Source organism: Oreochromis aureus, linkage group 16 (assembly GCF_013358895.1).
Source record: "Oreochromis aureus strain Israel breed Guangdong linkage group 16, ZZ_aureus, whole genome shotgun sequence".
NCBI lineage: Eukaryota > Metazoa > Chordata > Actinopteri > Cichliformes > Cichlidae > Oreochromis > Oreochromis aureus.
Genome location: NC_052957.1, coordinates 26859045 through 26875030, shown reverse-complemented (window position 1 = coordinate 26875030; position 15986 = coordinate 26859045). Strand labels below are relative to the sequence as shown.

General features: G+C 39.0%; 1 protein-coding gene across 2 annotated transcripts; it reads right to left on the bottom strand.

The window, feature by feature from the left end:
• Nucleotides 1-308: 308 nt before the first annotated feature.
• Nucleotides 309-15718, bottom strand: stam2 (signal transducing adaptor molecule (SH3 domain and ITAM motif) 2). 2 transcript variants are annotated; one of them, XM_031732911.2, is made up of 14 exons: nucleotides 15557-15718; nucleotides 13456-13540; nucleotides 13227-13302; nucleotides 12696-12791; nucleotides 12369-12515; nucleotides 9846-9912; nucleotides 9373-9571; nucleotides 8397-8491; nucleotides 8212-8294; nucleotides 8040-8127; nucleotides 7866-7920; nucleotides 7591-7738; nucleotides 4416-4594; nucleotides 309-2585 (listed from the first exon to the last, which is right to left on the bottom strand). In XM_031732911.2, exons 1-14 carry the CDS (start codon nucleotides 15594-15596, stop codon nucleotides 2396-2398), a joined length of 1548 nt encoding a protein of 515 aa, XP_031588771.1. In that variant the 5' UTR covers nucleotides 15597-15718; the 3' UTR covers nucleotides 309-2395. The 2 variants fall into 2 exon arrangements, with proteins under 2 accessions (XP_031588771.1, XP_039456152.1); XM_039600218.1 differs by having other exon boundaries at nucleotides 309-2582.
• Between the last annotated feature and the right edge of the window lie 268 nt (nucleotides 15719-15986).

The window sequence follows — 15986 nt, the reverse complement described above, 5'->3', positions numbered from 1 at the left end:
CTGCGCTTTGCTACCCATAACCAGCTCTAGCATTCACATAATCTCCAGTGTATCCAACAGGAAGATAAAAAGTAGAAGCTATAAAAAGACCAAGTGCAATTAATAAATCATGTCTTCTGGGTAGAGCATATTATTGGATTGTACATCTCGCGCAGATGGGGATGTGTGCAGGGAATTGCAGAGGCTAATTACTGTAGGTGGACAGTTTCTATTTTAATCACCCTTCTCTTAATTGTACAAATGTAATTACTTCAACAGCTTCAGAGGAATCTGCGCTAAAAGAACAAAATCAACTTCCACACACGCCGTTTTTCTTATTTCAAAGAATATTTATTGAAGAATATTATACAGTTTGCTCTGTTACAAAAGCAGTTTTAAAATCCTGGATGACACAACGTTTCCTGGTATATTTCAAATATAAACAATTATACACGTCCAGAGGATTCAGAGACAGAAGTCGCTTCCCAACGTTGTGTTTGATTTCTACAGAAGAACAAGGCATTCAGTGGTAAAATAAAATGTTTACAAAGCTAAGGTGCAATGCCAAAGTCACTGACAAATCCAGATATTTTACATCTAATATACACTGCCTTTAACATTAGGGGTGCTTAACAGAAATTGAGTTCTGGCTAAAGTTAGAAGTGTGGAGTTACTGCAGCAGGCCAAAAGACAGTATGAGAGCTCTTAATTTAAGTGGAGGGAAAAACATCTATTTCTTCAGCTTGACTAAAGATTTTTTTGTGTATTTAAAAAATTTTGCTGTTTACATTTTGCCAAGAAAATGAAAGTAAAAGCAGAAGCCAAGTAAAAATAATTACCCACTTTTTTTCATGTCTCCAGATATACACACACACATATATATATATATATATCAATCAAAGTACAGGCAATGCTGATGACAATTATGATGTTTTAGTACATAAACATTAAAGAAAGTACTGTGGATTTGCATAAAACATAGAAGAGACAGAATGATGTTAGAACCATGAAGAGATGCAGCATTTTACCAGACTACCAAACCCATTCAGACGTTTATCTATTATCCATTCACCCAAACCTTTGAAAATCAGTGTCACTTTACATTGACAACGAACCTCTTTTTGGGAAAGTATTCAAACACACACAAACATGGAGAACAAACAAATGTGCACACACACATACACATAATTAAATATGTCAAATGTAACCATAGAATGCACAAGGCAAAGAGTCTATGGGAACGTCATTTCTGAATTATTTACAATGTTACCATAGGTATCTGACAATTGAAAAATAGAGTTTGCACTTCTAAATTCTGTTAGAGACACTGATCAGCTACAGCGTTGGTGGCTGGTGATGAGAACAGTGAAATGGGAGATCTGGCCTTTTAAGTACCTGCACATGTTTGTGCTGAAGAGAGCACCTGAGCTGGAACTCATGAATTCAGTCTTTGCAGATGAATAAACTACATCAGCTGAGTGTTGCAATCAAGAAGATGATCAGGATAAACGGCTCATACCTTCATATGAATCCACGTGCAGACTTAAACAAGAAAAACAAACAAACCAGTAACTGTTCCATTTTCCTTGCCTACATTACAACATATGATTGTGTTTTTATTCACATTTACTCTACATGCTTGCAGGCTGTTTAATTTTTTTGCTGGCTTTCTCAGCGATCCATCTCAGGAAAGAGATTTTGATAGCCACACTTGTGCACAAGACTTGGAAGCTGCTTGCATTTTACTCTCAGAGCGACAAGGAATATTTTACTCGATTTTATTCCAACTTGAGCACGTTATCGCACCGTCGATGTATTAGGCTGTAAGGGCTGCCAAAATGCTGCGTCTGCAGACAAGGTTGTGTGAACAGATAATAAACAAAGAAGAAAATAACGTTTTATCTCATCTAGCCTAGTGTGGTCTAATCCTCTTTAACCAATAAGAAGACTCGCAGTTCAATTCAGAAACAGCATGGTGTTGACGTATTATTTGTAATATGCTAATTTCCTAAACAAATTAGACAATGACCGCTTGTTGCATGGTCCTGTACAGCAAAACCAACTCTTTGAGAAAACCAGCGTTGCTTTGAGTCACCCATGAAAAACGAGGAGACTAAGAGAAAACTCTAGGTGCCATGTTAAGCCTCACATACAGTAGCCGAGTCCTGATTTGGATTCATAGCAGACCTGCGTTACATACACGCATCAGTTATTTCAGCTTTCCAGGGTGTGTCCTGTTCGGCTTGACAGGCACAAAAAAAACAAAACAAAACAAAAAACAAAAATAAAAGCCAAAGGAGCTTTCCTAAAGCAATAACCTGACACACACATGCATGCTAGGTAAACCAAATGAACACACAACTAGCAACTGAAATATCTGAAGTGTGTATCTTCTCAGGTCTGCCCTGTGTTAGTTTTACAGAAGAGGCTGCTGATAATATGCTGCCTGCTGCTGAGGAGGAGCCTGGTGAGGGGGGGCTGCTACAGGATAGGACACAGGAGGCATGCTGGAGTTGTGGTAGGCTGACATATCCATGTTCATGCCCGCCTGAGGTGGGTAAGGAGCTCCTGTGGCTTGGCTCATGTACTGAGCGTTCACACCACTGCTGTGAAATAAATCCACAAGTGACATTTAGGTCAACAAATTCATGAATCTATCATTTCAATACATCTTCTAGAGAAATATGATTGGTAGGTGATATTATCTTGTTAGTAGTGATCAAATCCGGTTTTCTAAATGAGTGTTTCCATAGTAACAGTACATTGGCGTGAAAAAGTGTTTTTCCTCTTCCTGATTTCCTATTTTTTTGTATGTTTGTCACACTTAAATGTTTCAGATCATCAAACACATTTAAATATCAGACAAAGATAACACAGGTAAACATAAAGTGCAGTTTCTAAATGAAGGGGTTTATGATTGGCCCTGTATCAAAAAGGGATCCCACATCTGTGGACAGCTGAGCTCTGTCTCTCTAGGGACATCCAGGCCTGATTGGTGCAACACCTGTTGTCAATCAAGAAATCACTTAAGTAGGACCTGCCTGACAAAGTGGAGTAGACCAACAGATCCTAAAAAGTCAGACATCATGCCATGATCCAATGAGAATAAAAGAACCTCAGTCTAGAAAAGGTTATGAAGGCATTTCTAAAGCTGTGGGACTCCAGTGAACCACAGTGAGAGCCATTATCGACAAAACACTACTGTTCCGAAAACATGGAACAGCGGTGAAACTTCCCAGGAGTCACTGGCGACCAAAATTACCCCAAGGGCGCAGCGACAACTCACCCAAGAGATCACAATAGACCCCCGAACAACATCCAAAGAACTGCAGGCCTCACTTGCCCCAATTAAGGTCAAAGTTCATGACTCCACCAAGAGATTGGGCAAAAATGGCCTGCATGGCAGAGTTCCAAGACACAGACCACGCTGAGCCAAAGGAACATAAAGGCTCATTTCAGTTTTTCCAGAAAATATAAAGTCTTGGGGATCTTGATGAAATATTCTGTCGACTGACGAGACAAAAGACAAACGTTTTGGAAGGTGTGTGTCCCATTACATGTGGCGTAAAAGTAACGCAGCATTTCAGAAAAGGAACACCATACAGTAAAATATGGAGGTGGTAGTGTGATGGTCTAGGGCTGTTTTGTGCCTCAGGACCTGGAAGACATGATGTGGTAAATGGAACCATGAGTTCTGCTGTCTAGAAAAACGCCCTGAAGAGAATGTTCAGCCATCTGTTTGTGATCTCAGGCTGAAGCTCACTTGGGTTCTGCAGCAGAACAATGACCCAAAACAAACCAGCAAGCCCATCTCAGCATGGCTTACGAAAACAAAATGAAGACTTGGATTTAGGTCAGGATTTAAGTCCTCACCTGAATCCGATTGAGATGCTGTGGCATGACCTCAAAAGGGTGGTTCATGCTGAATTACAACAATTCCGCTAACATGAATGGGCTAAAATTTCTCCACAGCGCTGTAAAACCGCTAAGGGTGGCCCAACCGGTTATTAGGATTAGGGGGCAATTACTTTTTCACACAGGTTCATGTAAGTTTGGATTTTTTTCCCCCCTTAATAATAAACACCGTCATTTAGAAACTGCATTGTGTTTACTTATGTTATCATTGTTTAAATTTAAATTTGTTTGATGATCTGAAACATTTAAGTGTGACAAACATACAAGAAAAAGGAAATCAGGAAGAGGGCAAACACTTCTTCACACCACTGTATATATATGAGAGCGGAAAAGCATATCAGTTTTTGTTATTTTCCCTTTGTGATGTGACGGCTATGTCAGTGACAATGACACTGTTCATTATGATGTACAAATTAAAATGTTTTTGGTGATTTGGAGACACGTCAAGTGATTAAAAATCTGTCTGAGATTGTACTCGACTTTCAACGTCCTTGTTAAAGGGGTGGAGGTGTTATCCTTACCTCATGTAGGGCGGCTGAGCAGTTTGGCTGTTAGGTAAGGTGTTGGGTGGAGCTGAGACATTTGGGGGTAGTGAGTGTAGAGGTCCAGGCTGGTCGCTGGGCAGATTGTAGGGCTGTGCAGAGGGGATCTGAGGCATGGATGGAGGAAGATAAGGGGGTGCCGCTGGTCCAAGGTAACCCTGAGAAGACCAGGAGAGGAGCGTGCTGATAAGTGAATGCACTGAAAGGATGTAATAGAGTTCAGCAGTGAACTTATTTTCCAGTAAATATAGAACAGAGCCAGAAAAACTGGTTGACCACTCCCAGTAGGTGCTGCTGTCGGTGACTGCCACTGACCTGCTCGGTTTGTTTGGGCGTTTATACTGACCTGTTACTACACCTATGCTGCAGCTGCCGGCATGCTACAATACTGCTGTTTGTAGTATTTATTAGCGAATATTTAACAGTTTATAAATTGTAACAGTCCTAATCTAAGCCACCAGATATGAGGAAGTTAAATTAGGAGAAGGGTTACTCACAATGCATTCATATCTACATGTAAGTTATATTTTCCAGTCTTATCTTATGTCACTTGGTAACTCATTTGCACTGGCCACCTCCTGACTGTCACAGTGCTAACAGTTCTCCCTTTGCCTATTTAGTATAAGTAACACATGGTTAATATGGTCGGAACAAGCATTTTTTTAATAAACAGCTGGCTCTCTCTCAACATGTCTACTGTACAGTTAGTAGTGTTAGGGTGATGGGTACAAAGCAGTCTTGTAACACATTCCTATTGCTCTGGTTGCATTTACTTTAAAAATATAACACCTGACCCGACCTGACCCCCCCCCCCACACACACAATCCTTAATGCTATATAAACTGACACAGAGTCATTTTTGCTCCAACTGAAACCTATAGCAGCGTGATTATGGGAAATCTGTACCTATGAATCTGAACAAATTACAAATGCACAGTTCAAGAAGAAGAGAACTGGTCAAGAAGTGTAATAATCCAAAATCTCTATGATGACAATTTCCTTATCTTTTGAATTTATTCAAGACATATAATGAAGCTATTTTCAGTTTCACCTCCCTTTAAGCTCTAGTTGGAGACTGCTACATTCAGAAACTACAACCTTCATCGTCTGAGATGCTACAAACATCCTCAGTCAATAGCAGGTCACCAGCAGCTGCCCCAAATAATGAGATTTGGTGAGCTATGTTACACAAATAGCCAGCCTCTAGAGAAAAGTGCACCAACAGAGATATTCAAAGAACAAATACCAATAATATAAAAAACAGTTATACAATTACAAATTAAATAATATTTGACAACAGAGTTGAGTTTACATAATCTTCAGACAGAAGATCAGCTGTTTTCAGTCTTTATTCAGCATACAGAAATGATGCTGATAAAAATCTTAATAAGAACAAGTAGGGTTTCCAAAATGTCAGACTTCTTAAATAAACTATTACTTATAATATTATTCTTCAAACACTGTAAACTTCCAGTTATTAATTTTAAACATGTCATCAAAATCGACACTAAACAATGATTCTAATTACCAGTCAATTATTCAACTTCCTATAATTTTAAATTATTATATAATATTTAAATTATATTTTAAATTTATCAAAATTAACAGTTTCAGAATTTTTTGTCATTTTAAACAATGTTTGACCACCAGTCGGAAAAAGGAAAATAATAAGTTGCATGGAGCTCTGGTGTGGGCCTGCTATGCGAAGTGGACAGTTTTCTAAATCTCCAGGGAAAGACTGTGACATTAATCACGACCAAGAAAACAGCATCTGCTGAGAAAACTCCAGCAGCCTGTGACGCTCTCCATGGAAGAAAAAAAAATGCTGACTGAATATTATGCCATCAGGACCAGTCTAAGATTAGTAACTAGTTTAGAGGCAAAACATGCGTGAATGAGACATGTTAGAGACATCCTTAAAACATGTATGATTTAGCTCTGCGTTCTGCTGATTCCCCATATGTTTACATACACAAACAATAAGCTTAAATTATTGGATTTAAAGTCATTCAAGCAAACCTCGATTTCAGTTTAGAAGTACTCAAAGCTCAAAAGCAATATTTTGCCAACCTCCATTATTTCTTTTTTCTATTCGCCTTGCTATCTAAACATCATGGACAGTGTTGGGAAGGTTACTTTTAAAATGTATTCCATTACAGAATACTGAATACATGCCCCAAAATGTATTCTGTAACGTATTCCGTTACGTTACTCAATGAGAGTAACGTATTCTGAATACTTTGGAATACTTAATATATTATCATGCTGTTTACAACTACGTGAATGTACTATTGCTGTGATTTATTACTGATACTGAAGGTCCGCGGCTCCGAACCGTAGTAAAGGGACCTCTGGCTAATACGGTGGGTTCCATGTCGGGCTGGTAGCCGAAAAATAGCTTTACTTTGTTGTCTGGGTCAACTGTGCTTGCCAGAGACAGAGAGAGGCGTTGAAAGGCTGCTCCATTTATTTTTCCGGAGGAAAACACGAACACAGTGTACAGTCCAGTCTTAGTAGCTTACTTACAGCTGGGCTCGTCAGGCACTCTTCTTGGCTGCGGTGGTTATTATTATATTTACATGCTTCCAGCTCCCGTTTTTGCTCCGTGACAGCTCGGACTTTTCCTTTCTCTCCCTCCCTCGCTCACAGACACATAACGTGTATGGCAGTCCATTCTCGCTGCAGCACGGACTACACTGCCGATGAGGCTACATTCTTTAGGGCCATGCCTGTAGCATTCTGCCTTTTAGCTTAGCACAACAACAACAAAAAGCGCTCTCACCCAGGAAACAGGCAGAGAGCGCGCAAGGCCACCCTGTAACCATGGCAACCGTAACGCTGCCGCCTGGAACAACAGAACATAGCTGTCAAACAAACCCAAACAGTCCTGACCCGCGACAATATGAAACAGGGAAGTACCGCCGTGTAATCTATTTATTTCACCAAAGTAACTGTATTCTGAATACCACCTTTTTAAACGGTAACTGTAACGGAATACAGTTACTCATATTTTGTATTCTAAATACGTAACGGCGGTACATGTATTCCGTTACTCCCCAACACTGATCATGGATGTATACAAGGTTCCAGCTTCGACGTCATTTACAACTGAGAGTCACTCTTAGTATTCAGAGGCATATAAGATTATTCTGACCTGCATGCCCACAGCAGAGCCGGCTGGAGGATACTGTGACTGCATCTTGGAGTAGGCCGAGTAGTATGGAGCCTCATTCATGAGCTTGTTGTAAAGCTCCAGTGCCTCCAAAACCTTCACATTCAACTCTGATAACTCTGAGTGATTCCTGCAACACACACAAACAGACATTAGTCCCAAGTACTGGATGAAGAACCTTTTGCATGTGCTGTGCATATCGTGATTATGATCAATCTGATTAATAATAGAGAAATGTTATATAATTGACACATTACCTGTCAATCTCCTGCAGCTTCTCATCAATCAGTGGGTTCATCTGTGCACATGCACCTGTTTACATCCATGGCGAGAAAAGGAGAAATGAGGTTAGAAAGCAAAAGCACGGCTCACACTGACTGCAGCTGACAGCGACAGTTTGACTAGATTTAGAGTGGCATTAAAGTTTTTACCCTCCAGCTGGATGAGCTCTAGGGAGTCAGGAGTGGAATCTGCAGGATCTGTATTCTGCAGCAGTGCCAGCGTTCGGTCCATCTTCGTCTGCAGAAAGACGTGAGCAGATATGTGTTGGTAAAATAACAGAGAGATGGATTTGCAAATGAAGAATCTGAGGAAATGTGCTACCTCGTCAATGAAGACGGGCTCAGGCTCTATTTTGGTTTCCAGGCTCGTCTCTTCTGGAGTCGCCGAGTTATCAACATAAGTAACTATAAAAGAAAAGGTTCAATTACATTAGCAGCTCTAGAAATAAAAATCAATATGCTCAACAGGAGGTACAAACAAGAGTCTGTGCTTAAGGAGCTACCAACCTGGCTCTGGCTCTGCATTCAGATTGGTTGTGACAAAGTTGGAGGGGAAAAGCCCAACTCCTCTGTGGTTCTCTCCTTTCCACCAGTTTGGATCACTGTAAACGGAAACATAAAACCAAAGTCAAGGAGCAACTGAGAGAAAGCCATACTTAGCGTCAGGGCTAAGCTTCATACCAGTCAGAACCATTACAACAAGAAGTCTAAAAATTCTCGCCCTGCTGTGGTCTTTGGCAGCTCTAGAAAAGGCGGTTCCTAAGTGGGTTATGGTGAGTATTCAGTGTTCTTGGTATGAAAAAGTATTTTGATGTTTGCCTAGTTTTACCAGAATTTACAGATCATTTAAGTCCTAAAAATAATATCTCATATTAAAAATATTCATACTTCTGGATGACTCTCCAACAGGCAAACAAACCCTGCAACATTATTATCACTGACAGATGTTACATTGCACTGCATGTACTTTGAACCAAACTGATTAAATTTCTGTTTCAAAACAATTAATGAGCATGGAGGAGTGGTTACCGCCATGTCATAATAACTTATCAAAGGTTAGTTTTTGACAGCAGATCATTTCATTTATATATTATTTTTATATTCTATTTAGACATTACATCAGATTTTGGTTATTACTGAAATTACAAGGCAGGGATGGTATTTATATTCAACATCCATGATGATATAGCAACATGTCTGTCTGATCTTAAAGGTCGTGCATACTCTGGGACTTTCAGTGGTAAAGTATAGATCAAAGCTAATGGCTGAATGCGCCCTCTAACCTGACAGACCTGTCCCCTTCTCTGGATAATGAACACTTTCAGTTTTAGCTACGTAAACAACTTTTCACGTTCATCTCATCTGCAGTAAACTCATTTTTGCACATCCAGATCTTCATTCAATCTCGGTAAAACGGTGCCATCTATTAGTTGGGAGGATATAGCAGAGCTGATTCATGACAGGAAGTGTTATAAAATATTACCTGTCATCCAACACTAGAATAAGTTCTCCAGCTTTGAAGGTCAGCTCGTTGTCTTCAGCTGCTTCAAAGTCGTACAGCGCACGCACCTTCCGAGCCTCCTGCCCCCCGCCACCATTAGTATAGTTTGGAGGGTCAGAGGTCATGGTCATGGGGCGTGTCTCTGCCTGCTGCTTCTGCTCCTGTAAGGACAGCTCGATAGCTGAAAAAAATAAACAAGAGAAGTAGAAATGAAGAAAGGGTATATAGCACAGACAAATTTGGCACACATGCCAGATTCATTTAATTTTCAAAATGCAAATTGCTCTAAGGCAGGTGCTTCAATCACATTTTCAGCCATGGAGAATCAATTTAAAGGTTTTCACATGTATTTTTATCAGATTACTTTCTATGAAATCTGTGTAGAGCTTGTGGATTTTTAAAAATGAATAGAATACACTAGTGTTAATAAACTGAATGACGGCGTCTAACTTTACCTTTGGCGAGATCGTCATCATCCACTGGTTTGCTTGCAGTAGATGAGTTGGCCTTTGTGCTGGAACCCTGTGGTCAGTATAGAAAGACAAGGTCAGATCAGAGTGCAGAATAAGTGGACCTGAGGAAGAATGAAGCACTAAGACTTTAAATGAAAAAACAAAAAGTTTTTTAAAAACACTGCTGCGCCACCTGGGGTTCATGCTGGGTATCACATATTGTTCAGAAATGTGTCTCTAGCCTTTAGACACAAATACTCCCAAGAGCTGTCTCTTTAATTATTTGCGTCCAGAACACAAACAATAGAAACGGGAAAAATGAAAACCGGTTTATTACCGCTTGAGTTTGTGCGGCCAAATCCAAACTGACAATAAGTAAATAAATAAACAAATAAACAGGTAAACATTGCCACAGTTTGAGTCACGCTGCCTGCTGCTTTTTTCCCTTAGCTGACAGAGATTAAATGTCATACCTGCTGCCACATGAGCCACCTGCTCTCCAGTGAGGCACATTTGCCAGCCTATCCCACAAAAGGAAATGCAGCGCACCATCATCAGAGCCAAATGGAGCACAGCCAGTGATAACAAAGCCAGGATGAGAAAGCAAATAAAATCTAAGGGATTTTAGACTATTGATATTAGGGCTGCAGCTATTAATTATTTTAGTATGTTTCATCCATGATCTGTTTCATTTGTCAAAAAAAAAACCCAAAACCAAAAAACAAACCCTTTGTATTTACGTGTCATACTCAATTTTATTTTTGAAAGAAAACATTTTCCTAAATGCAAAGATATATCTAAATAATCTCAAGTAGAGTCAAAGCCATAACATTTAACTTTACTATGTCTTCCTCAAAGGCTTTATGAGTTTTTGTACATGTGTTTCTGCTTGTTTAAGTGTGCAGTGAATGAGAGTTTGTGTCTGTAAGCCTTTAAAGGAGAATGTGGTGGCTTCTATGAAGAGAAGCGAGCATATCAGCATTCTGATGTTTGCCCTCTGCTTTGTTGCACAGTTTTTGTGCTGCTGAAAACAAGACGTTATGATGGTGTAGACGTTAATTAATATTAACAATAATTCACTGTCCAACCTAACAACCCTGAGGTCAGTGGCTCAGAGTTTTACTGGGCCATGTATATTTTTATTGGCTTTTGAAAAAAGATGTAATTTTTTATATATTTTTAAAAAATTAACGCAATTTAATTGAGACAGTATTTTTATATCATTTCACTTTCAATCTCAAAAATTTTATGAAAATCTTGAAATAAATATGGTCTAGTACACCTCATGTCCCCCTTTAGACTCACCCCTGTAAAATGGGACGGCTGCTCAGCAAGCTGTATAATTTAAACATGTTTCAGACTAAGTTAACAGTTCAACTGCATTTGCTCTTCACGGTGTGTAAACAGACTCTGGCTCCACGTTAAACTGTGCCAGCCTCATCATCACTGCTGCTGTTGTGTTATCAGTGTGCGTGCGCTTAATATCAAACTTTTTATTCACACCCTGCTCCTTAAAAAGGTTTGTATTGCAGGTCTGCTTGTAGTCTTATGGCGTTTCCATTGTAACAATGGTGCGCCACAGAGACGTGCCTTAAAACAAGCATCGAAGCAAAGAATGTGTGTCGAGAATTTTTTATAATCAAATTATTTGAAATACTTGAATCATTGCAGCCCTAATTCACTTCACATCACTGTCATTCATTGTTTATCATCTAATGCTCCGAGTTGTCTATTGTGTGGAAAAGGATGTGTTGCACATTTATGTCTCTACTAAAGGCTACAATAGTTATCCCCTCATTGGCAGCTTTATTAAAGTTTAGTTGAGTTTTCAGTCTTCAAGTATGTCAGATGCTTTATGAGAAACTGATGTCAAAGTCCAGTTTTATCTGTGGCACATACAGATTTGTTGCGTAACAAAAAACGCACACACATTAAGCAGCAGAACAGAAACTAGAAAGCAGCTCTGACCATTACCGAGTCAGACTCTATGACATAAACCTCCAAAGAATTATGTGAAATATGTGAAGAGGAAATTCCACTCTAAGCTCCTCTCAAATATACACTCTCAAAGACAGACAAACTCCACCCAGCCTGAACCTTCACAATCACTACACTAGCCTGAGGTCAAATCATAGCTACAATTCCAGCCTCAGCACCCTAGCGAACCCTACTGGATGTGGAATGTATATTACTAGCTTAAAAGAAGAACCTACTTCTAAGTTGAAAAAACAAAGTAGATTGTATCTTTTTAGTGACCATACAATGTAAAAGAGATGAGGGTATATTGTGATGTGAAATATTGTTTAACAGAACATCAGCTTATGTAAAATCTAATACTTTACAAAAAGAGGCCTTTATTTATGCTGCAAATACAGTATACTTACACTTTGTTTATCTGTTATACTGGCATCAAATATCACAAAGAATTATAAAATAAAAACTAAGGTGCAGCTGCTACAAAGTAAAGAGTGTATAAGACTTCTAAATTACTTTGTTAAATTTCTCAGAATCATCATGTCAACATACCTGTGAGGATGGGGATGGGAAGCTGACACCCTCCTCTTTCAGAGACTTGATGGTGGCCCCAATCAGGCTCAACTGTGGATCTTTCTGAAAGTCCTCTGCCCACTCAACCATCAGAGCCTTTAGCTTTTCACATACCTTAGGGTGTGCCTACAGAAGACATGAAAACAAACAGCTATGGAGTCTGGCATTGGTTAAGATTTTAACTGTAACATTAAACTTAAAGTTCCTCTGAGTTTGAAGGACTACACGGCCAAGAAATTCTCTGGATAAGATTCCACCCCAAAAAAGGGAAGAAAAAAACCCCCCAAACCAGGTAAGTTTCCATACCTTGTTAAGAACGCTCTTCACTTCACTGGAAAACTCCCTTGAGCAGATTTCCAGGTGGAATATTTTGCCACAGTTTGATACACAAGCACCCAGCAACTGCAAGCCAAGACAGTGAAATAAGTATTGCAGTAAAAAGACAGCCACTCATTATTTACAGCACATTTTAACAGCAGGTGAGTTTAGAGGTGGGATTTGATGACAACAGCCTGAAATTATCTCAATAATTTAAAGACAGAAATCTAAGAATAGAGCAGGTCATGTGACAGTATTAGCTCACAATGACTCAGACAAACAGGTCTCACATTCCTCATTTCATTTAAATAATACTGGCATGAAAAGGGTCTACTTTCCTGTATCCTTTTAAAGGAAATGGGAATAGTAAACAGTTTGCAGCCCAAATGCCAGTAAACTGTACTTCTAACCCCAAAACTAGAGAGGTGTTTGACCCAATCTATTGATTTATTAAACTTTTGCAGTTATTTTTGATGCCATTTTTATACATTAAATTAAATAGTAAAGCAACAAACTCACGTTAAGGGCCTGCATCGCCACATGAGGCACTTTGTGGTTGACTCTCTTCATAATGGATCTTAAGCTGTCCTTTGGTCTGCAACAGAAGGGAACACAGTCTGTGGATTGGGGGTACTTGCTGATGTCATCAAGTATGAAACACTTTCAAATTAAGTGTCCGGGGCCACTGGGCTGCTCAAATCAAAATGTGCCATTAATATTCAACGGAAGATGGCTCTTTCAAGCTTACCCATTGGTTGTTGTTCCAATCTTATCACAGATGTCCATGATAAGTGCCCAGTCATCTGTTGTGTTGTTTTCATTGGTTGCCTTCTCTGGAAATATGTAAAATGCGGATTTAGTGCATATGGTCCAGTGAGAAAATAACGCCGATGGCATTGTGGCTGCTCATCTCCAAACAAAATGTGGTAAGACATGCCAAATGCAAGGTGTAATATAAAAATGAGCCGCAAGCCCGTAACTGGCACATTGTACATCTAATTTATGTTATACTGTCACCTATTGGACTCAAAATGAGTGTGGAAGAGTTCTATAAGCCAACTATATGTTGCAGTTTTTATTGTGCAATCTTTTCCTAATGGCCTACTGTGACAAGACACTTAGAAATCCCATGTAAATATTTAAGTACTTTAACCTGTGACCCATTCAGCAGCTGACAAGCTAAAAGAAAAGCCTCATTAACAACTGAATTGCATTATCGTCTGAGCTAAAAGAAAAATCACAACATAAACTATATTGATCTCTACGATATTGATGTTAGGTGGTGTTTCTGACATGCAAAGTGACCCACCACTGTTTCATAATATGCTAGTAGCAAATTACTTGTGACGTTTCCGACTCATAGTTTCACTCCCATGATTCTCTAGTGCAATAGTGCTCTATTGTATGGTCATACAAGGACTACAGTGTTGCACAGTCAGATAAAGCTGTTCAGCTAGGAAGTGCCTATGAAAATTTACATAGGATAAGCCTAGGAAAACACATAGGGTAGCTGACAAATTAAAGGAAAACACAATATAAAATGTCTTAGAAAGGTGCTGGGTCATTAGAAAGGCTTGGCATGGATTTTCCAAGACTCTAGACCTCAACTACAGGAAAACAACACCCTTAAAAAAAATAAATAAATAAAATACATATCCCCTTATTTTATGTTTAAAAAATGGTGGTAGAAAGTGAGGTTTAACACACTGGTCCAAAATCTTCCATAAATGTTCAACTGGGTTAGGAGCTCATGAGTGTGAAGTCCATATTATTTGACTCATATACCTTATAGATAACCCGTTTGTCATGCGGGAAGAGACTATTTATCAGAATAGGAAGGTCATAGGACATCAGCGATTATTGTGAACAACTTACATTTGTTTTCACTGACAGTTCTCGCTAAAGGGACATGCGGACCCAAACAATGCCAGCAAAATGACTGCCACAATATGTTAAATCAGCAGGATTATCTCCATGCTGGAGTGAAACATTCAGAGTTTTCCTTTAATTTTACACCCATCTGAATACAGACAGATAACAACCAAACCTAGAAGGCCAGAGAGTGATTGATTAATTAGCCTTGACCAACCTTTTCTGATTAATCATCAGCCGAAGAGAAAAAAGAGCTTTCAACAAGTTTTAATGACTCATTACTATATTATTATCACATTTAACTATCCAATGACATATCAACTCCAAATACTGAAAACAGGCATCACTAACAATTGCAGCCCACGGAGACTTCTTTAATCCGCTTCTTTTTGTCTAACCAATACACCAAAATGTAAACCTCATTTAGTTTCTACATAAAACAAAGGAAAACACCAAATCCTCCCAAGTGAGAAGTCAAATGAACCGCAATGGGGATTTCACTGTTTTCGAGCATCAACAAAGTATACGCTTCAACGAAAATAGAAAAAAGGATAAAGGAGATTTAAACTAATGGTCTTTGTGTGATAAAGTACATATAATAGAACCATAAACGTATTTTGAGTTGATTTGGGATCAGCTGATCTTGTAATGGCGGTTATCCTGTGAGTTTATATGAATCACCAAGTTTTTTTTTTTTTCTTACAAAGCAATGGCTGATACTAACAAATGAAGTGGCCGACAAACTTAATAAAAGAGGTCGACAACACATCAACATGTCAGGTACAAACTAGCAAAGGCTACCAGGACTGGTATATGGTGTTGTAACAAAAATTGGCAGCCCTAAAGTAACTTATCACGTAGCGCTAGCAAATAAACAACTCGAGCTAAGCTAGCGTTAGCCTCCAGTGTGACTGGCCCTATCGTTAGCTTCTGGCTGTGACACACTCAAAGGGCCAAAGAGACAACAATTCACTTACCAACATCTTGGTCAAATGGATTTTGGGAAAATAAAGGCATGTTAACAATTTATAAAGACGCAGACTTTGTGATGAAAAAAGTACGTGTGTTCTTCAGGCTAAACCTAAACAAATATCGCTTCCTCGTCCATCAAACTCTCACCAGTTGCTCTTCCGGAAACTTGGCTGTCTCCAATAATGCCTGTTTACAAAAAAATTAAAAATAAGAAATAAAAATACTAAGCAACTGAGTCTGTAGCACTTTTTCCTTTAATCGTGTTATTTTTTATTTTTACTTTGTGGAAATATAGCGCTGTGGAATTACTTAAACTTAAGCAATTAAAGGTAACACCTTGTTTATGGTTAAAGAGAAACACTGTCATCTAGTGGGGTAATAATGGATGTGGGCTCAGCATTGTTGTCCCAATGATACATTCACAAAGTATTAGCT